The sequence below is a fragment of the Microchirus variegatus genome, assembly GCF_963457635.1.
Source record: "Microchirus variegatus genome assembly, chromosome: 5".
NCBI lineage: Eukaryota > Metazoa > Chordata > Actinopteri > Pleuronectiformes > Soleidae > Microchirus > Microchirus variegatus.
The window spans coordinates 7,154,879-7,178,563 of NC_139806.1; the positions used below are offsets into that span (position 1 = coordinate 7,154,879).

At 43.0% G+C, this 23,685-nt stretch overlaps 1 protein-coding gene across 1 annotated transcript in view; it reads left to right on the forward strand.

Annotated features, from left to right (window-relative positions):
- cadm3 (cell adhesion molecule 3) overlaps positions 1 to 23,685 on the forward strand; it is a gene marked incomplete at its 3' end in the record, with an annotated part of 141,219 nt that overhangs the window by 91,481 nt on the left and 26,053 nt on the right. Inside the window, exons 4-5 of the mRNA XM_083890478.1 lie at positions 1,436 to 1,588; positions 14,036 to 14,173. Coding sequence (XP_083746604.1) covers positions 1,436 to 1,588; positions 14,036 to 14,173 — 291 coding nt within the window. The remainder of the gene's footprint in view (positions 1 to 1,435; positions 1,589 to 14,035; positions 14,174 to 23,685) is intronic.

Below are 23,685 nucleotides of genomic sequence, written 5' to 3' on the forward strand. Positions count from 1 at the left end.
GGCGACTCCTCGCATTTCAGAATTGAGACCGAGGATCAGACGAAACTCCAAACAACTTTGAGTGCAGCCAAAAAAATCTGTCAGACTGTGTCGCTTTACGTGACCGCAGAAGTGTTTTGCAGCTATCTGTTTTCTCTTTTTTTCCCCCCCGTCCAATCACCTTGTGCCGTGTCATTTTTTCTCCCCCCTCCGGGGAGTGGTGTGATGCATGGGGGGGGGGGGGACAAAGCTGCAAAGTCTTTATTAAGACACAGACGGCTATATACAGGCAGGCGGATGGCAGAGAAGGCAGGGAGACAGACAGCAATCACACACGGCACAAACCCCACAGAGGTCAAAGACATCACAGAAACAAGACGTTATTTCGTTGCATTTCATCATTATCATCCATCTCCATCGCTTGTGCTCTCTCTCTCTCTCTCCCTCTTTCATGGCTGAATTTCTCATTGATGACAAAGCCATTTATGTCTCTCTCTCTCTTATGTCCTCCCCCTCCCTCACTCCTCTTCATCCTCCCCCTCTCTCTCTTCCCTCCCTTACTCTTTTTTTTGCTATTTATGTTTCCTCTCTTATTTTTCTTCTTCTCGTGCACCTTCTCTCATTCTCAATTTGCATCTCCTCTCTTTGTCTGTCTTTGCTTTGCTTACATCTATGCTACCCCCCCCCCCCCCCCCCCCCGCACCGTCTCGCCTCATTTTCTCCACCTCCCTCTCTTCTCACCTTGCCTTACATCCTTTCCTCTCACCTCTTTCCGTCACTCTTCCTTTCATTTTTCTGGATTCCATCGTTCCTTCGCACACGGTGTCGACTTTTCCGTCCCCTGTAATTCACCTCACTACTTTTGCGATTTTCTGCCTCTGCCAAACTGTTTTGTTCTCTCTCCTCTTTTGATTCATCCCTGTTTCCCCCCCTCCCTCCACACGTCTTCACCTCCTCCTTCCACGTGTGTCTTCTCCCCTTAAATCTCACATCCACCACACCCTGCCTGTGCCGTGCCACCATTTCATCCGCCCTTCCACCGACTCCTTCCCCTCGTCACGGCGTTCAATCAATTCACCGTGACCTTCCTCTCTTTCGTCTCTCATCACCACATCACTTTCCCAATCCATCCGTCCATCCTTCCATTTCCTGTTCTCCTTCCTCTTTCAAACAAGTGCGTCCACTTTCTCTCAACTTTTTTAAACCATGTATCGAGTCAAAACAGATCTAATAAAATAATAATAAGAAGAAGAATAACAGCATACAGTATAGAACGATAAATGACTTGGTATTAAAGTTATAAATATTACAGCACAAGAATGAGCCTATAATTACTGTATGACTGAAATGGTTTTAAGGAGCTTACCTTACGAGACTTTAAATAATTGATCCGACCGGATTGTGTGCACATTTCTCTGCGTATTAATGATTTCGCCCGTCTTCCCCTTCCCCGCAGCGCTCAGAGATAACCGCATCCAGCTGCACCACTCCACGTCCACCGAGCTCTCCATCACCATCAGCGACGTGCAGCTGTCCGACGAGGGCGAGTACACCTGCTCCATCTTCACCATGCCCGTCCGCACGGCCAGAGCCACCGTCACCGTGCTAGGTGGGTCACACACACACACAAACACACAACAAGAAGGCCAATTTTGGAACCCAACGTTGGCCGCCAAAGGAAAAAAAAACAGTAAAAAAAAAAACCCAGAAAGAAATCTCATTTGTAATAATTTTAATGACCAGATTGCAGTTCTACCGTTTACACCTATTGGTCTGTATCCAGTAATGTCCAATAAACATTTAAAAAGCCTAGTAGCTCCTGGATTAAAATTATCAACTGTAATTCATTACGGGCCGCCAGAAATGTTCTCTGCGGGCCGCCATTGGCCACAGGGCCGCACTTTGAGAACCAATGCATTAGTGACTAAAGTGTTTTAATGTTTTTAAAATACAAATCTCGCTTTATAAGGAACACTGTGTAAAAGTTAGCAACATTTATTGGTGATGTCACATGTTGCAGCTGACTTTGCCCTCACCTCACCTGTCAATTCCAAGGTTATTTGAGAACCTATATACACTCTTAGAAATACAAGTGCTAAGTAGAACCATATAAGGTTCTTTGGCTTGTCCTCATAGGAGAACCCTTTTTGGCTCCAGGTAGAACCTTTTTATCAAGGTTCCAACTGGAACCCTTTTAAAACCCTTTACTCAGGAAAGGGGTTTTAAAGGGTTCTCTGGATCAAAATGGTTCTTACTGGAACCATTAGTGTTACCAAGAACCCTTGAAAAACCCTTTCTTCGGGAAAGAGTTTTTCAGAAGCAAATGGTTCCAAGTAGAACCTCAGCCCTTGTAGAAGAACCCTTTTGGAACCCTTATTTCTAAGAGTGTAGCTTTCATAGCGTTTTCTAATCAAAACTCAGAAGATGTTAAGTAAGAGCTATTGTTAAAACATGGTGGTCCAAAATGGCGGATTCTTTAGCGCTGACTTTAGCGGCTTATTTTATTGTAATGAATAAGAATTCATACATTACATACATACATATTTGGGCTCACCTATACACTTTTTTAAAATTCACTCAAAATGAATAGAAAATATAGTCAAAACATTGACAAGATTAGAAATAATGATTTTTATTCCAAATAATCATTTTGCCCTTTCGTCTAAGAAGCAGCAAAAGTGTTTTCAGCTGTGCTAACATCATTGCACAAGGGTTTTCTCATCATCCAATACCCTTCTAACGCGATTAGCAAACACTACGTACCATTAGAACACTGGAAATGGGCCCTGCCTTCCAAATATAGTGCATGTATGCTAACGTCATGATTAGTTCTTGGAATCTAACGGATGGCGCGACGCTGCTGGTGGTTGATGGTTTCCATGGTCTTGGCAGTTGCTATGCAATCTCCTATGTGGGAGATGTTACGTGATCTGGCATCATTAGTGTTACACAAGCAAATACAGTCAAAACCTAAGGGGCCCCGTTACGCTACCGTGCGCTAGCTCGAAGCCTGAGGGTTTTTTTTATTATTTTGTCAGCCAAATTAAAAGAAACGTCACATTTTCTGGACCGTTTATCCGTTTTTGTAACCTTTCGACCGCGTTTCCTGTTATCTGTCTTTGAAGCAAGATTGCTCGCCGTGACCTTTCCTCACATTTTCTCCTCCTGTCTCCACCTTTCCTAAAACAATATCCTTTGTTCTGTCACCGAGGCCTCGTCGCACAGACAGACAGACGGACGGACAGACAGCCTCGTCTTCATCTTGTTTGTGTGCCGGCGTCTCCTTTCAACTGATTGATGGCTATAAAAATCAGCTCGACTGCAGTCGATCTTAATTTGTCGCCTAAACCAAGTGGGATTGTGACAAATTTCAAACGGCTCAGTTGAAGCTTTGGACAATCTTTTTATTTTTTTTTTCTCTTATTTTCTCCACGGCTATCATCTTGTTTGTACCATTTTACAAACATGTCTGTTCATCTGTCATTTTCAGATGGCACCAAAAATCATACAGTACTGAAATTGCGTCTCAAATTCACCTTTGCGTGAATTGCGCCCCCCCCCGCGTTTTTTGCTCTCGGGGCACAATGACGTTTTAACCCTTTAGATTTTTTGAAGCTGCTTTCTGGCAATTTAAAATCATTTCACCTTCTCTGTATTAAATCATGAGACGAGGAAAATGAGGGGAAAAAACTGGACTGGAGAGTAAAACAAAAGGGAAAGTCACCGGAGAAAACACCACTAATGAGTTTAGGACGCAGCCAAAGGTGCAAACCACAAACACTTTGTACCAGCCATGACCACAGAGGAACAGACATGTGAAGTTGCATATGCATGCAATTATTTACAAGCCGAGGAGGAGGCAGGCGTTCTCTCAGACTCAACAGTTTGTGAATGTGACGGGTTATACCAACACAGTGAATAACCCCATTTGAATAAAACATATTTTAATACAGGGTCCAGTTGTTCTGACAGTATGCAAATGCAGCCGGCAGACTGGCTACCCAAAAAACAATGGAAAAATGGATGTAGCCGTTTCCAATTTTTTACAATTTTCCTGCGTACTTCTCCTTGATTTATAATGTCAGTAAACATTTGCCCGAGTGCTCGCGCGGCACGGATCTGTGCCGCAGGCGCACCAGTGATAAATTGAAGAATACACAAGTCGACATCCTTCGGGGGGGTGGTTGTGTTTATCAGTTATGTGTTGTTGAGTCAAAGTTAGGATCCATTTCATATCACGTATTTACTAGTGATATAAAATAGGGATAATAAGAAGTCACACAATTTTTATTTTGTTTTCGTTCGTAAAAAATCGAGCCGAGCGAAACTGACGTATTTATGATACTTTTTCGATCAGGTATTTTTATATAGTTGGTGAAAATGAAAAAAAAAAAAGGATATAAGACACTCTTATTGCACATTCTTATAGCCTCCATGTGTTCATAATGGAAAAAAAATCAACCTAAATGCTCTGTGTTCTAAGGGTTAGTGGCTTTGTGAGTTGTTTTTACAACTGGAAGACGTTGCCAGACCTGCCAATAATTAAGGACTACAAACAATTAAATCATTTATCAATAAAGCATAGATTATTTTACCAGACATGCACTAAGAGTTAGCGGGAGATGTCATTGGCTGATTATTACTTAACACTGTAAGTTTACCCAGTTTTGTTCTCTTTCTTATTTAAAGGCGCCACATGTAAGAATGTGGCCAAAAACGGTTACTGCACTCAAATTCAAAAATACCGAGGTCTTTTAGGTTTCGTTTCCTCCGTCACTGTAGCTCAGATGTAACAGGCAACCCGTGGTTGCTCGGCAGCTGATGAGACTCTACTGGCTGCAATGATTGGTAGACGGCGGTAGGTGGCGCCACATTCCAAAACATGATTTCAAAACATAAACATGATTTGCAGTCTGCAAAATATTTTTTTTAATGCAAATATTTTGACTGTACTGTTGAGTTCAGTTTGTTATATGAACATTATTCCTGAGTCTCTGTGACATTAGGAGGATTTTACGGCCAGTTGCTTTAGATTTATTACATAAATACATAAAGTCTATAAATATATATATAGCCAAAATATCTACATCAGTTATCAGCCGCCAGCTGCCCTGATTTTTAAAGGTTGCCATTAGCATTGTCCGTTAAAAAAACGCACATATGGACTGACCTCTATTAGACAGAATTCATTATTTACCTGTACAGCAGATAACGTATGACGCATTGGCCTGACTATTTCTCACTATCTATTTTTTAAGCCTTGCTGGTGACACATAAAGATGAGAGTTTTGAACTGTTGTCAGTGTTCCATGTATTTTTTTTTTTTTTTTATCAGTCAAGATAACAGAGGCTGCACATCGGCGTGCCTGCGTCCCACAACACGTGACCTAACATCGGTGTGTCTTTTGAACAGTTTTTCCCTCCGTACCGCCGCCTCCGAATGTCTCTCCCTGCTCGTGTGTGTGTGCAGATGTTGTCGTGGCATGTAGGACGTTGTCTGAGAGACATTTACAGACGCTGCAGCTGTCACTGATGTTTCCCATGCATATACATAGAGCAGGTCTTTGCACCTCGATGCTGAAACGTGTGAGTGTCAGACGTCTTGTTCAGTCTGGGGGGGGGGGGGGATGACGCTGTGCGGTCTGGACGTTTCACAAGTTTGTGTTGCTGTTGAGGAAAATTAGACCAAAGATTTCACGTCTTTGATAACTTTTTGCGATGTTGAGATTTAGTGAAAAAAAAAGCCTTGGTGATGTCCTCACATTATGTGGTGAGTAAAGCACGCTGTGGTTGCTCGAGGCTCTGTGTAACTTTAGCTTTTGTCTCTTTGTAGAGAAGCTGGTAATAGTGTTTGACTAAAGTACGTCCGTGACAGGATTTTCTCTGAGCAGGCTGGATAAGCAAATCACGACAAAGCTCAGATGGTTTAGCTCCTGCGTGTTTGCTAACCTTCTGATTTTTTTATTTTGTCCACTGCAGAAAATGGTAGTCGGTCTTTGGCTTTATACTGAATATACTGATACATCCTGTAATCTCTTGAACTCTCATCCTGCTATGAGGAAGTATGGTTGTCAAAAAGCCTCCTCGAGGCTACATCCTTCAAATCTGATTCATCACAGATCTGATTTGTCTGTTCACATTCACAACTAAGTGACTGTGACAGGAGATGTAATATTGGAACATGGAATTAAACTGGGAGAAATGAGTAGAGGGCGAAACTACACTCTTAGAAGTAAAAGTACTAAGTAGAACCATATAAGGTTATTAGGCTTGTCCTAAAGGTTCCACCAAGAATCCTTTTAAAATCCTTTATTCAGGAAAGCAGTTTTAAAGGGTCCTTTGGATCAAAATGAAATGAAAAGCCCTTTCTTCGGGAAAGGGTTTTTGAGAAGCAAATGGTTCCAGGTAGAACCTTAACCCTTGTAGAAGAACCCTTTTGGAAGAGAGTCTATAGCCTTGTTTACACACGACAAGAACTATCTTATTAAGCTTTTATTTTGAAAAAAGTTGGACGCGTTTCCAGCGAGATTATGCCAAACTTTCCCCGATGGAAGCGTCCATTCACGACTAGGAACTCTATAGGGGCGGCGCCGTGTGCTGAAGAGCTCTGATTAGTGGAACACAGTTTGCAGCTGTTTCAGTGTTGCTAATTTAGCGACTTTGTCGCAATATTTAGCGAGTATTCAGAAAGAAAAGGGACTAGCAAGAAATCTAACCACTTTTTCTAGTTGCGCTGCTAAAAGCACGCATCCATGCAATCCAACTTTCGCAGTCTCCACGAACACCAGCGTCTACCACGACGTTGCAAAGCATGATGGTCTTCATGGTTCTCCTTTTTTTCCCCGCTCTGCTCCACTAGGGATAATTGAAAAAAAAAAAAGAAGAAAAAATACAATACCATTTAGTGCTGGGTAGCACCGCGCTAAATGCTAAGTAGTAACCACTGTTAGCGCTTGATGCGTTTCCATGACGACTGACCAGAAAACTGCCTGACTGCCTGTGACGTCATGTTTACGTGCCGCGGCACCGGAGTCCACGCGCCGTTTACCAGTTAGCTCCGTTAGCTGTGTTAGCTCCTTTAGCGCCGCTAAAGTCGGACTGGAGCGGTCTGTTTATTAAAGGAAAAGAGCAGCGCTACAAATAACCAGCGTACCTGTGTACTGCGTATGTGTGCCTCTGTTTTTAAAGTTTAGCCTTTACTTTAGAGACTCTGGAGTCGCGTAACCATGACGTCACGCGCGCCATTTTACGGTCAGTCGTCCATGCGATAATTATCTGTGTAATTATCGGTTACAGTGGCTCATAATGCTGTTTCCTCATGATGCCTTTATCCTGTTTGATGCGCACAGTTCCTGGAAGGTTACGACCTCATGTGACCTGTGTGGAGATAAAGTGGCTCCACTCGTCTTCCCCCCCCCCCCTGACATAAATCGCCGTCATGTTATCCTGGGGCCTGTTTATCGATCAGATATCGGGGGGGCTAATCATCTTTAGCGCACAAACAAAGCATTTGAGCTGTTTTCATTTTTTTTTTTAACCAGTCGAGTTGTCGCTGTTCCTCGACGTCAGGTGATTTGGCTCTCTTTCACGGACGTCGTTTCAAGATGAGAACAAAAACACTGTGCTTGGCAGTAATGCAATGTAGCGACTAATGGCCAAAGAGAATTATACTGTACAATACACGGGAGAGACAGTGATGAGCGCATTTACGGGGTAACGCTTTTGAAGAATCCAGAGCCACCTTTAAATAGCCGTGTAATGAAAGTGACTCATTGTTTGTGCTGACCACAAGCGAGCGACGTTCTTATTTGTTCAACAAAATTAGCTCCCGTCACCTACATTTGCATATTATCTGATACTAGAGCCAAGAGGAAGCTTTTATTGGGAGCTTGTTTATGAACGCGAGGAGGACTTTTCGTATGCGGTGCATATGCCAGCATATTAAACTTGGATTGGAAAACGGAACAGCCGCAGCAGCAGCAGCAGGTTTCTACCCAACTCTCCTGGGTTGGTAAATGCACTTTGTATGAACAAGAGAGGCTTAAATTTTGAGATTTAAGGCGGCTTATGTTTACCGTGTATCTGAAAGGCCACGGTTTTGCTCCCCCCCCTCCCCCCCCCCCAAAAAAAGTGTGTTGTTTTGTCAGCCGACAGCTGAGGAGCCCTCCCTGAATACATCATTTTGTCGATATTTATTCAAATGTTTTGGCAGCGCTGCGAAGTGTGTCAGAAAAGAATGAAATGTAGGTCCTCTGGACAACGGCATAAGCAGCGCGCATAAAATGTTAATGTGATATTTGTGTGTGTGCGTGTGTGTGTGTATTGTGTTTGTCACGGCACGGCGCGGGCGGAGATGACTCTCCTTTAGCTGTTTCAAATTCAAATTACCACGAGAAACACTCTGCGTTTCTTCTCATTTAGCCCCGTGATTGCGATTTGAGCAGCTTCCCATTTGCCGTAATTGACGGACGCGACACTGTATTCTGTGTCCGATAAATATTTCATGACCCCTGAGAGGCAGCCGAAGCATTAAAAATGGATGCTGAAGTGTCTAAAATACACAGACCCCTGTGGGGGGGGAAGAAATCGGCTGTAGATATTGAGTTCTTCTTGCAGGGCAGCGGTAATGTGTGAGTGTGTGTCTGTGTTGTTTTGACATGTGCCATGTAACGCATACACAAACACACTCATATGAAGCACTGAGGAGTGCGGTCACTTCTAAATGGCCGTGCGTCCGTCAGGGGGTTAAAATGTGTGGTGCACGCGTCTCTGCTGCATCTCCTGAGCTACATAAGCAGAGATGAATATATAATATCCTTAACCTCGCTCATTCTCCGTGTAGAGGACGGGGTCTCGACAGAAGCGTCCACTGTACATGTGCCGCGTTATTCCCCCTCATTAATATTCAACGCTGCTTTACTGCCTGAGAGCTTCCGCTCACACAGTCCACTACATCAAACACTGCAACATTAAAAATTGACCCCTTTTTTTTTTTCTTTAAACCTATACCATGGCTAGTTCATGGCTAGTTATTCATCAAAAGAGTTGCAAAATGAGTGGAAAATACAGTCAAGACGTTGACAAGATTAGAAATAATAATAATAATTTTGCCCTTTTGTCAAAGAACCAGCAAAACCATTTTCAGCTGTGTTAACATCATTGCACAAGGGTTTTCAAGGGTTTACTAATCACAGCCTTCTAACATGTAGCAAACACAATGTACCATTAGAACACTGGAAATGGGCCTCTATACACCTATGTACATATTCCATTTAAAACCAGAAGTTTGCAGCTAGAATAGTCGTTTACCACATTAACAATGTAAAGAGTGTATTTATGATTCATGTAATGTTATATTCATTGATAAAAGGTTCTTTTTCTTAAAAAATAAGGAAATGTGACCCCAAACTTTTGAACGGTACACTCTTAAGGGTTCCAAAAGGGTTCTTCTACAAAAACCCTGAAGAAAGGGTTCTTGGTAACACTCATGGTTCCAGTAAGAACCATTTTGATCCAGAGAACCCTTTAAAACCCTTTCCCGAATAAATGGTTTTAAAAGGGTTCTTGGTGGAACCCTCCAAAAAGGTCATAAAAAAGTTCTACCTGGAGCGTTCTCCTATGAGGACAAGCCGAAGAACCTTATATGGTTCTACTTAGCACTTTTATTTCTAAGAGTGTAGTGTAAATCAATGCTACCATTCGCTTCTATCTTTTCAAACTCTTAGACATCGTATTGTACCTAGCCAGCTAGCAGTTAGCATGTGTAACTTGAAGGGTCAATGGAAGCTTTTTTGTGTGGAACAGAGTGATGGAAACACATCCACTGAAAAGTTAAGCTTGGATGAGTTATTTGCTGCTGTAAACAAAGGGGAACATTTTGAATTATTCTGACTCTTGATTGGTGGAGACCATGTTTCATCAGATCCTCTCAACATCGTCAATCCACACGCTGATTTCAGATGATGTCACCAGCCCAAAATGGCAGCGCCCCCTTTATTACCATACAGTAGAGTGGGAGAAAGTGGAGACTCATCCATCTTTGCCCACAGTCTATGGTTTTAATAGGAACAATAAGTAAAGTGACAGCCGCTGTTTTGAGCCATAGGAAAGGGCTCCAGTAAATTTGGTTGTAAACCGCGTTAGACAGACACATTAAATGATCCTGATGCTCGTGCATAAAAACAAAACACAGGCTGTTCTTCAGGTGAATGAGAATGTCAAGTGAGGACGTGACCGGACTGTGTCGACGGGGAACGGCTCATCGGCAATTACGCAGGGAGGGATATTATTGGAGGGATGCGGTGCGGCAACCTCTCATTACATTAATGAATGCACATTTGCGAGTTCAGTGGTGCATAAAGCCATAGGCACTCATCTGCACAGGAGCGGGGGAAGAAGTGAAATGACCAGATGAGTCATCTGTCGCCATACTCTACGCTCAATAAGATGTGATGATGTGTGGATTACAGTAATGGTACAGCCTTGTGCTTGTTTGACCCCGACAGTGATGAGATCTGGTGGCTCTGTTATGCTGTGAGCTTTGCCTGCAGAGGTGGGCGGGTTCACCTGTCTCCTCAAAGGGAATCAATACAAACCTATTGTGACTGCTCACCCTTATTCTTTAATGGCCCATTGAGGCCCAGCGTCAGTGGTTATTGGGCTAAAACAGCTTCCTCTGAAATGTCGTCAAACATGTACTCCGTTGTATTTACATTTCAGTACTAAACGTGCGCTAGAACGTGATTAGAAGTCACTAGTTTGTTCAGGATCAGCTGTTCATCACGGATTACGTGATTTCCGTATTCCCGTAGCAGCTTCCGCATTAAAAACCACTTGAAGCTCAGCTTCAACTGTTCTCTGTGGGATGGCACAGATTAGATTAGTGGGAGAAATGAGTAGAGGGGGAAACTGCACTCTTAGAAATAAAAGTGCTAAGTAGAACCATATAAGGTTCTTTGGCTTGTCCTCATAGGAGAACCCTTTTTTAGTCTCGGAAAATCTCAATATTGAGAGCGATGAAGCCCTTAAACTTGCCCCTCAATTTAATTTTTTTGAGCACTTGCACTTGCACTAGCGCACATTTTTGAGATTGAGGGTTAAGATTGAGGGTTAAGCGAGGAATTGGAATTCACCCTTTATGCACAAATTCAAAAATTAAATCCACATAATGACTCGAAACATTTGGTCCATTTTGGTTTAATCGCTTAGTGCTTCTGTGTAAATATCCTTCCATCACCGTGACCATCGTGGCAGGATGTGTGGTTGGTGGCAGACTAAGCGTTAATTATTTTCAAGAGCAGAATGACAGTAAACCTCGGCCAAAACCCTTGGCGAGCAGCGCTGCCCCACAGAGGCTCCAGATGGAGTTTGTTAAGGTAAAGTTAGATTTTCTGTCCTCTCTTGCCTTTGACCGTGATGGTCAAAGTGGACAGTGAAATACCTGGCACGCACGGATCACATTCTTCCACTCACCTTGTCCACATTTTGGTCAGGAAGACGAGTTGTGAAGTTTTTTTTTTTTTCATTTTGCTTGTGTGGCCACAAATCTGACCCTCGTCTCAGGTCAACCTTCAAACAAACACCCGTGGCTCCAGCGTCCTCGTCCATATAAAAAGAGCTAATAAGCTTTACTTGACATTTTCCAGTGACCTGAAGGACTGAGATTGAACAGTCGAAAATATATTCACCAGTCATTGTCGGGAAATTGAGAAAAACAAAGATATTATCGAGGTTGAATTTAAAAGCATAGCAAAGGCTGTGTGTGTGTGTGTGTGTGTGTGTGTGTGTGTGTGTTCTTGTACTTGTGGCATACTGAGGACCGGTGAGGGTTTTTAACCAACAAAGTGAGGTCATTTTTACGGAGTGAGGACATTTTTGGCCGGTCCTCACTTTGTTTTCATTGAAATCACTTCCTTAGGTTGCTGTAACATGCTATACTCAATTTGTCAAAAAAAAAAAATCTAATTTTGGACGACATAGTATAGTATGACGTTTTTGTCAAATTTTGGGTCAATTTTTTTTTGTCAAATTTTTGACCAAATTTTGTTTTTCAAATTATTTTTCAACTTTTGGATGACGTAGTATAGTATGACATTTTTGTCAACCTTTGGAGCAAAAATTTGGGGTCAAATTTTTTTTTCAAATTTTGGACGACATATTATAGTATGATGTTTTTGTCAAATATTGGACCAAAATTTTTTTTTTTTTTTCAATTATCGAAAAAGTTTTCCAGCCCTTTTTGCTCTGGGGCTCCACCTGTAGACATTTAATGGTACTGCAACCAGTAGTTCTTTGTAGATGTCATTCATGAAGTAGATATTTGTAATTGTGTTGATTTATAAAGTGGAAATTCTGGTCCTCAGTATGCAGCAAGTACAAGAATTTGTGTGTGTGTGTGTGTGTGTGTGTGTGTGTGTGTGTGTGTGTGTGTGTGTGTGTGTGTGTGTGTGTGTGTGTGTGTGTGTGTGTGTGTGTGTGTGTCTTGGTGAAATGATTGTATTAACTGCTTGTCCTTCTGGGACAGAGCCGTTATGAAGGTTAATTTGATCAAGGGTTTTTTGTCGTCTTCTGTTGAAAATATATACTGCTTTTATGTTTCCGCTCCTCTTCCGCTACTGTCGCGTCTCCACGTCTTTCTCAACGCACGCAGTAAGCTTTTCAGTTATATTTGATTGACCCTCGTGTCAGGGATTATGCGCTGAGAGCCTGAAACATTATGCAGTGGATTAATAAAGATAAGATTATACACAATACTGCGTTTTCAACTCAATCAGGAGTTTAGAAGATTAGCAACGATTGTGCTAATGAATGACTGTGAAACTGACTATATATTCCACTTAAGATGCGCATATGATCGGTTATGCAATGCTGACCTTGTTGTAGTCATGAGATCAGGTGTTTGAAATGCACTTTCTTTATGTGTCATTTTAAAATTCAATATTTATTTCATCACTCACGCCCATTAACCAGTTAAAGGCGCCATATGTAAGAGTGTGGCCAAAATGCCGAGGTCTTTTAGGCTTCGTTTTCTGACGTAACTGGCAACCCGTGGTTGCTCGGCAGCTGAGACTCTACTGAGGCGGTAGGTGGCGCCACATGCCAAAATATGATTTGCAGTCTGCAAAAATATTTTTTTTAATGCAAATATTTTGCCTGTACTGTTGTTGTTGGTGAGTTCAGTTTGTTATATGAACATTATTCCTGAGACTCTGTGACATATTAGGAGGATTTTATGGCATTTTATGGTTGTTTTAGATTTATTACATAATGCACCTTTAATCTGTAAAAATGGGTTTCATTGTATATCATCATCAGCTCGTTTTGTTCTATTTAAAAACACTAAAAAGATATAGAGTTTGCACATTTTTGGACGCTGCAACAAGGCGAATCTTTGCATTTTTTTATTTGAAATTGTCGTCATAATTAATTGTCAACATAAAAATCATTTTATGTGGCGTCCTGCTGTCATAATGACTTTTTCCTCGCAGTATCCTTCAAATCATTTTACAGGACTAGAAGATTAATAGTCTTAGCTTCTGGTTTGCTGCTGTTACAATGTGATTAATTTCAGGCACTCTGTGCAAAACTCCAGACGCAGTTCTGCCTTTTGCTTCGGAGGCGAAACATAACTCAGTATTTGCACAGACTTAAGTGGTCGCTTGTCAGCAAACACAAATTCGCCCCTTGGATTTGAATTGCGGGGATGCAGCAGGTTTTTGGCGCTCCTGGAAGGTCAGCGTCAACAGAAGCTTGAGGAAAATTTGTTGTGCAAAGACTGTGAATAACTTTCCTCGCCCCAAATCCCTACAAGCCTGCGTCATTGTTTGTTTTTAATACTTTCCCATGCATCGGAGACTCTGTGATATTGACGGTACTGTGTCAAATCATGCTGCTAATGCAGAATTCTCCAACCTGCTTTGACACGCCACGACTTTGCGAGGCATGTGCAGTATTTTGCGGCTACAAGGTAAACCCTTTTGGCGTTAAAAAAAAAAAAAAAAAAGGTGTGTCTTCTCCTTGATCTTCTAACTCTTTATGTGTCTGAATCTCTCCTCAGGTGTGCCCGGTAAACCTCAGATGTCAGGCTTTGAGAAAGCGGTGCCGGAGGGCAGCAAAGTCACCCTCACCTGCACCAGCACCGGCAGCAAACCCCCCGCCAGGCTGATCTGGTACCGCGGAGACCAGGAGCTGGAGGGTGAGACATACAGGAATGTGTGTGTGGAGTCAGCATATACTGTATACGTTCAAAAGTTTGGGGTCACTTAGAAACGTCCTTATTTTTTGAAGGAAAAGCACTTTTTCTTTAATTAATATAACATTAAATGAATCATAAATACACTCTATACATTGTTAATGTGGTAAACGACTATTCTAGCTGCAAACGTCTTTTAATGGAATATGTACATAGTAGAGGCCCATTTCCAGTGTATTAATGGTACATTGTGTTTGCTAAACGCGTTAAAAGGCTATTGGATGATTAGAAAACCCTTGTGCAATGATGTTAGCACAGCACAGGACTATATTTTCTATTCATTTTGCAACACTTTTTATGAATAAAAGTGTGACTTTTACTGGAAAATACACAAAAAAATTGTGTAGGTGACCCCAAACATTTGAACGGTAGTGTTTGTTGGACATGTACTCTTGCTGATTGTGCATGTGTGGTGAGGAAGTGCATTGCTGTGGTTGTGTGTAATTGGAACAGGAATGCAGGAATGTGCGGCTTTTTTGTGTACATGTCTTGTCGTTCTTGTTTGTGTGATCCCATCGAGTGTTAGCGGGGGAAGCGAGTGTGAATGTTTCCCGACGTGCAAATTTGCCCTCACGTGTCAGCTTTCCCTGTGTATGACAATGCAGGTTCCGGTTATGTGTGTGTGTTTATGTGTGTGTGTGTGCAATCATGCCGCATGTATTTGTGTCCTTGCCAGTTGCCACATCGCCTGCTGTCTCTCTCTGCGTGACCTAAACCTGTGCCCGCATATGCGTATGTGTGAGTGTGAGATCACGCTGCTGGTGCGTGCGGCCGCAGAAACATGCTGTGTCTTTGTGTCCTTCCCTCCCGTCATCGTCGCGGGGCTTGATCCTGCAAACATATGCCTATACGTGTCACCCGGGAACTGTAAGTTGTGTTACGGTTGTGTTTGTATTGTGGGTGATCGCTCGGGAAGTCTGTTCCCCTGAGCCGATAGGGGGCCCCCCGACACTCGGAGCCTGAGGGCTGTTTTTGCTTAAATGTGCCGTGACCAGGAAACCTCCCTAAAGGGGCCCCACCTCACGTTAACCTGTGTGAAGTTGTAGTTCTGCAAGTTGGAAAATGAAGAGGATTATTTACAGTGTAATGCATATATTTTTTTACTCAGTTTATATGTTTTTTTTCCAGTTATTTCCAGTATTAAATTTTTTGTTGGTGTCAGATTTTTTTGTAACGCAGTCGTGTTGAACACTGGTTGGAAGGGCCCTCCTGGGAATTTTTGCTTAGGGCCCCTACAGACTCTAGAATCGCCTCTGCACAGTGAGTGTGTGAGTCCGTGTCATCTGTCGAGCCACAGACCTGTCCGCAAACCGGGAGTGACACAAACGGCGAGTGAGAGGTGGCTCGGCTCGGATCTGTGCGGGGATAACGACAGAATCCGGCAATAAAAGGCAAAGTGCGGAGGAGAGGATGAAGAGATGTGGTCTAACACCGGAGCAGAGATAGAGGGAGCTTTTGCATGAGGTCAGAGCCGCCGCTGGTCTTTTCTCACTGATAAACAGGAGAAATGAGCAGGGAAGAGAAAGCGAGTGCAGAGAGGATGTCATGAGAGGACAAATTAAGCAGCTTTGTTCCTCTCAGATAAACTGAAAGCCAAGGACACAAACGGCAGCCTCTGACTCACAGCAGTGGAACTCGCAGCGGTGCTGTTTCCTTCTGAATTACCACCATGTTTTCTGTAAACCCACCTGCTTCTTATTGCCTCATCAGTCAAGAGGTTTTCTTGTTTTGCTTTACCAAGCAGAACAGACAAGGCTGGAAGTGTTGTTTCTGTTGCCCTTTCGCTCTTTCCGCCGTCTGCCTTTTCGCAAAGAAACTCTGCAGACTTTTACGTTATGTTACGTCTGTGCGGCGGGAAAAGTGAGCGCTGTCTGTCGGCGAAACTCTTCTGCCAAAAAATCACATTCTGTGTCTGTGTAAACTGCAGCGTTCAGACTGTTAGATCTTCTCTCAGCGGTTCTTTCTACAGCGATTATACTAATATAATGTGAACGTATGGTAATGATTTATTGATGCACGCATGCTGCACTCAGGCTTTGTTATGCAAAAATTAAAAAAAAAAGGCCCACAGCCCATCTTGTGTCCTGATGCCTTGGCAGTGTTAGTGTTATAATTATGGATTGAAATAAATCGAAAGAATGGACCGACGCTACAAAGAGGAGGGATATGGGAGAGCTGCCCATCTGAGGATTAACTTTTTGTCACAGCTAAGCTAAAAAAAATTAAATAAATAAAAATAGAGACATTTTAGAGACATTGTATTTTTGTATTTTCCCTTGGAGAGGAAAAAAAAAAGTGTTTTCCCTTTATATTTATTTGCATTATATCTATGGCTGTCACGGTGAAGGCAGGAACTTTCCCCTGCGGTGATAGAGAATGGCTTAAAAATGCAGCGTGCTGTGTTATTACATAGTAAGGCAGAGACCTCACAATATTACAGAGAGGAAGAGAGAGCCAGCAGTTCACAAAATAGTAAGTAGAGTATCTCATCTCTGGCTCACAGACCAAGCGAGCGCAAGGAGGGACGGAGACCATCGCTGGGGGGTGGGGAGCATTACTGCTAAGCTAGGCTAACCACTGTCAAGGCAGTGAGCGCGTTCATGTGCATGTTAAAAGTCCGATTTTAGTCAGACTAAGACAATAATTTGTTTTTCTTAAGGTCATGTAAACACGTTAGTCTGACTAAAATGGAGCTCGTCTTAGTCGGACTAACATACCTGGATAATGCGATTTATATAGTCTTATTACGCCACCTAGGGAGGCGGACTTGGCAAGTTGTCCGGTCGCCTGTCTTAAGGCCACATTATACTTCTCCGACTGCGTATGCGTTATCCGTCTGCGTCACCACGGAGACGCCTCGAGCCTTTACACTTCTGCGTCGTGGTGACGGACACGCGCTGCAATTTCCCCCCCGATCAGTAGGGGTCGCTGCGCGAGGTTGTTCTGCTTCAGGCTACCGTGAGCAATGGCGTCCGAGAAAGAAAGAGAGAGAAAGACTGTTGTTGTTGAAACAGTGGCCGTTTCTCACTTTTCTGTGTCACGGAACGCAGTTTTAAGATAATTTGAGGCCAGAAATTGGCCATTTAAACATGTGCTGTGTGTGTTAAGATATGACGTATAGTTTGGCAGCGGCATTATCGGCGGGGATCAGCTCCGCCTCTCTGGACGATCGGTGCTCACTGTGAGCCGGCACAGAGCAGCTTAGCTCGGCCTGTCCTGAGGACCAATCGCAGCTCTTGCCGTCTCCGTTGTCCCTTGACGGAGTGACGGGCACTTAAAAATATTTCGTGCAGTCGGAGACGACGCAGAGGCTCTTCGACAGGCTCTGCGTCGACGCAGAGGCTCTGCGTAACCTACGCAGAGCACTTTACGCAGAAGTATAAATTGGGCTTTAGTCAGACTAAGGCCTTAGCTCGATTAAACTGTACATGCTGAGTGAGATGTAAATATAGCAAAATGCCTCAAGTTGTCGAAAGCAGTGAGTGGGTCATGATTCACAACACTGGCGAAACAGGAAGTGACACAAAAACATTACCTCAGGCCTCAAAACACCAGCCACCAGTGCAGATGCTATCGTTCCCGTCTGAACCACTGTGAATACCGTATGAGGTCGTCTACCATCAAATGCGTTTGTGACAGTTGCTTTGCCTTCCACTGTGATTAGCTTGTCACTATCCAGATGTTTCATCTGGGGTTGTGGTGACAGACCTAATTATAGTTCTGTTTGACATATCTGCACCTCTGACCATAACTGTAAGTGTGACACTGCACTCACAGGCATCGCTTTAACACTCAGCGGAGGGCGTTTTTGACTCTTGGTTGGCATTCAAACGTTAGCAGGGCAGTGTCTTGTTAAGATGTTGCTTAAAAGGGACATATTATGCTAAATGAACCTTTTAATCATTTTAATACTTATATTTGGGACTCTGGAGGCCCTATGAGTAGTCAAAGTGTGAAAAAAGATGACTTTGTGGTCCGCCTCAGTCTAAGATAAAACACGCAATTTTGATTTCCGCACTCACTGCTACGTCACAATGAGACATTCCTGGAATTGTTGTCCCGGCTTTGTCCATAAAAAACGTGAGAGTGCAGGCGAGGGCAATAGTATCTGGAAGAGCTGAAGTCTGCAAAGTGTTCTTTTCTTGGCTGCACAGTGCAGCACAGAGTTCTACACAAACTTCCAGCCTCAGAGGATTTACATTTACACGGCCATGTGCCAGCTAGAGTCGGCAAATGATGGCTTTTCCAAATGCTAACTGCTGTTAGCTGCCGGAGCCTCAGTGACACTGATGTAGTTTCCTGTGTCTCATTTGCATATTTAAAGAGACAGGCACTCAAAAGTGAGCGTTCTGAACAGGGCTGTTTTGGCAGAGTGATTGAACTGCTGTGGTGCTTCATCCTTAAGGTATTTTGACCAAAGCATGTCACAGACATGTTCATTAGGACACCAGGGAACTAGGTTCACTTGTAAAAATAGGGTATAATTTGTCTACTTTAAGTTATGTGTCCACCATCACTGGATGGATCCGGAGCCTTGTCTGAAATTGTACTACTTGAATTGAAATGTTCAAACATGATGGTTGAGCGCCTGTGCTTGTTCTGCTACTTGTTAAGCTGAACACTTTCCTCCACATGCAGCACATGAAAAGCGAAGCAACAGTTCCATAATGCAGTCTGTAGACGCATGATGATGCAATCTCATACAAAGTAAATGAGCGGCGTTTCACTCGAAGCCTCCCGTGCGTGCATACGTGTGAGTGCAGCTATTGAGCATGAATGGCATCTTTGTGTCTTCATGTTGGCTCTGTGATAAACTGGTGACCTGTTCAGGATGCTCCTCGCCACTCAGCCCAGTGTCAGCTGTGATTTGGCTCCAACTCGCCACCCCCCCACCCCCACCAACCCCACCGTCCTCAAAGGATAAGCAGTATAGATTAAAGATGGCCGGACATCTGCAGCTCATGATTCACATGCAGCGTTAGTGCCTTTACTGACAGCAGGGTGTCCTTTATGTACCGAGATCCAGGGCCTAAAGTGAGCTGCATGGGCGTGTTATTGCACATCTTCATTTTCTTATGCAGGAAACCAAAGATTACATCCTGACACACACACTTTCTTTGCAGTGCAACTATGGGATGTAGTGGGCTAGAATGATCCCACATGGACAGACACCTTTGATAAGTAAATACGTGCAGGGCATCATGTGTATCATCCAGTATATTTATTATTTATTGACTTATTTATTTTAGTACTGGAAACGTTAGCTCGTTAACAGAGGTTATCGCATTAACGGCGGTTAATGGTGTCAGTGTTAACGGCGATTAACGGTGTCAGTGATGACAACTGTCCGGAAAAAGACGCGCGTGTGTGACGTCATGTTTACGTGCCGCGGCACCGGAGTCCAGGCACCATTTACCAGTTAGCTCCGTTAGCTCCTTTTGCGCCGTTAGCACGCCTGCAGTCGCACTGGAGCAGTTTATTAAGCGAAAAGAGCAGCGCTACAAATAACTAGCGTACCTGTGTACTGCGTGCGTATGTGTGCAACTGTTTTTAAAGTCTAGCGTTACTTTAGAGACTCATTTTAACAATCTGGAGTCACGTAAACATGACGTCACGCGCGTCTTTTTGTGGTCAGTCGTCATGCGTTAACGTGTCTAGCACTAAGATAAATTAAGTCAATAAACGATAAATATACTGGATGATACACATGATGCAGGGCAACTCGATCATATAAGGTCTGGTAAATGACAGTAAACATCTTCAATGATGGTGACATTGTTTTTTTTTTTGGGTGACCTGCCCCTTTAAAGCCTGGACCCAGGAGTAAAATAGAGACACAGTGAGAGATATTTTGAAGGATATCAAGTCAAGAGTGAAGGATGGTTGTGTTCGAGGCCTCGCCCATCCGTCCCGACATCGCTGAAGACCGATCAGTCACTGTCGGAGCAGCACACTCTGACACACACACACACACACACACACACACACACACACACACACACACACACACACACAGACACACACACACCAGCATACAGCATTCTTAATGAGGACACTCGGAGTCATATGCATTCCTTAGCCCCTTACCCCGGCCTTAACCATTAACCCAAACCTCATTTGAACCATAACCAAGTCTTAAAGGTGCATTATGTAATAAATCTAAAGCAACTGGCCATAAAATCCTCCTAATATGTCACAGAGACTCAGGAATAATTTTCATATAACAAACTGAACTCAACAACAACAGTAAATAGTAAATATTTGCATTAAAAATAACATTTTGCAGACTGCAAATCACGTTTATGTTTTCAAATCATGTTTTGGCATGTGGCGCCACCTACCGCCGTCTACCGATCATTGCAGTCAGTAGAGTCTCAGCTGCTGAGCAACCACGGGTTGCCAGTTACGTCAGAAAATTAAACCTAAAAGACCTGTAGTAACCGTTTTTTCCACATTCTTACATATGGCACCTTTAAGCATCAAAAGGCCCGTCAAAGTTGTGAGGACAAGCCAAAAAAAAATGCCTCACAAGGTCAAAATGTCAGTTTCAGGTCATCAATGTGTGTCCTCTGCAGACATGTATGAACACACAAACACACAAATACACAAACACACAAACACACACACACACAAACAGGCCTATATCATTCGAAACACAAAGTCAGGTAATGAACAGATGACAATCACACACAGAGGCTGTCTCGCGGAAAGAGCAACTCAGGTCAGCGTGCTGTTATTATGCGTCTCGTTCTCCTGCAGAGTGTGTGTGCGTGTGTGTGTGTGTGTGTGGTGTGTGTGTGTGTGAGCCCATGGACTGCTGCTCACCACTGCTTCTCTGACAGCTTCACTGACAGTAAATGAAAGAATGAGGGTGTGGGGGGGTGCAGAGAGCGCGCGACGCCTTGTTTCAAGACAGTGACAGTGAGGTGCTGCTGAGAAAAGTGTGTGTGTGTGTGTGTGCATGTAAAAATAACAGAGCGACTGAGATATAAAGAGAGAGCGACGGAGGCTGCAACCAGTCGACAGAAGAGGCTGAAAGTTTTTTTTAAAAAAAGGAAAAAGAAAGCCAGGCAGCCGCGTGGTTCGGTGGTCGCTTCGTTTGTGAGGATGAAGGAAACTGAAAGGGGCGACAAGTTTGAAAGAATTAGAAAGAAGAGGGGAGGGGAAAAGATGACAAAAAATGTATGAGAGAGAAATAATGGAGAGGCGAGGGGGAAAGATGGAGAGGAAGAAGAGCGAGGGCCTGGAAAGGGAGTGGTAATTGAGAAGAATGAGCGGCTAAGATCTGTGAGGACTGTATTAGTTGTTCTGTGTGAAAGGGCGATGGATCATTTAGTGACATCGACGTATTGTATCGGGGGATAATCGGGATTTATGGTGCCACTTACGAGCTGAATGCCGTTCCCCAAATTGTCATAATGCAGGACGCGGGGCGGACGGCGGACGGTAAATGGGCGTGCGCGTCCCCGCGGAGACGAAGGAAACGCTCTCATCTCTTTCTGCCGAGATTCAGATGAGAGTGTGAAAAAAGTATTACTGCTAATATTCCACACAACAGCTCCTTTGAGGATTCTTCTTTTTTTTTATTTTTTTTTTTATTAAATACATTTGTCGTATAACACCGGAGCCTCGAGGTCGCAGCGAAGACGCTTTGAGATGTAAATGATGTTTGTGTTGGGTTTAGGATCGAGAGGATTTGTGTTTACAGAAGAAACAATCTGCTTTATTCATTTACAGCTGCCTCCTGAAAAAAAAAAAGATATGTGCCGAGTCTTACAGCTTATTGGGAAACGGAACTACTCTAGTGATGTAGTGTAATTGTCACAAGTAAAACAAAACTTAAGGTACAGGATATGACCAGCCACAGAGGCTACAGCAGTTAGCATTTGGAAAAGTGATCATTAGCAGGCTCATTGCCGTCATATATAACATATATATGTATCGACTGGACACATAAATCCTCTGAGGCTGGAAGTTTGTGTAGAACTCTGTGCTGCACTGTGCAGCCAAGAATAGAACTTTTCACAGACTTTGCGGACTTCCTGTTTTCGGATGACGTTGCCCTCGCCTGCACTCATTTGTGAGACAACATTTCTAGGAATTTAGCGCATTGCGACGTAGCAATGAGTGCGGATGTCAACATCTCGTGTTTTATCTCCTGTACTTAGACTGAGGAGGACCACAAAAACATGACTGAGTCATCTTTTTTCACACTTTAGTGACTCATAGGGCCTCCAGAGTCCCAAATATAATTATTAAAATGATTAAAAAGTTGATTTTGCATATTTTCTTGGTTCACCTTTATAAACGTCCCATGGAGTGAGAAAATGTTGGAAGAATAATAGATTGCCAGCAAAATGAAATAAAATATTAATCCATATCAACATACACTACCGTTCAAAAGTTTGGGGACACCTAATACATTATTTTTGTGGTTTCCATTAAAAGTCACACTTTTATTTCAAGAGTTGGAAAATCAATAGACAATACAGGCAAGACATTGACTATATTGATTAAAAATAAGGATTTTATTCAAAATAATAATGTTTCCTTGTTTTCAGCTGTGCTAACATTATTGCACAAGGGTTTTCTAATCATCCAATAGCCTTCTAACGTGATTAGCAAACACAATGTACCATTAGAACACTGGAAATGGGCCTCTATACACCTATGTACATATTCCATTAAAAACCAGACGTTTGTACCTAGAATAGTCGTTTACCACATTAACAATGTATAGAGTGTATTTCTGATTCATTTAATGTTATATTCATTGAACGAAAAAAGTGCTTTTCCTTCAAAAATAAGGACAGTAGTGTGGCTTTAAAAGTAAATTCTGCTGCGATGGGAAAAGAAGAAAAAGCAGTCCACTTTTCACGTCTATAGTGCTGCGCAGAAAAGTGCCACGTAATTGGATTTACTTGTGGAATGGAAGCACAGAGGAGACGAGAAGACACGAGCAAGAGACAACACACGTCAGCTGAGTGATCCGATAAAAACAGCGAATTCATTCCCTGTGAATAACATGAGCTCTCATACTGTGTATGTGCTCCAACCGCTGGCAGTAATCTGATTTTAGCTCAAAAGTGATGACTGTTTTGATTCTTATTTTAAAGCGTTTTCACCTTTATCCGGGGGGGGGGGGGGGGGGGGGGCTTTTGCTGAGTGTGCGCGCAGCAGTGCTAAGCCACGCATCTCACATTTCTCAGATGCCAAGAAGAAACTGTTTTTTCAACTTTTCTGTGACTGAGCCGCTCCACTGGAGTAAAGCTCAGGGTCAAGAGCTTTGTTCATTTGGCAAAGATGGTGAATTTTGAGGAGGAGGAGTTTGATTTGCTCTCTCGGTTTTGCTTTCACTTATTGGTCCAACGTGTCTTTTTATTGTGTGTTGAGTCACAGAAACGGATTATTTTCACTCTCAATGATTCTGATGAGTTTTAGTCTTGTATTAAAGT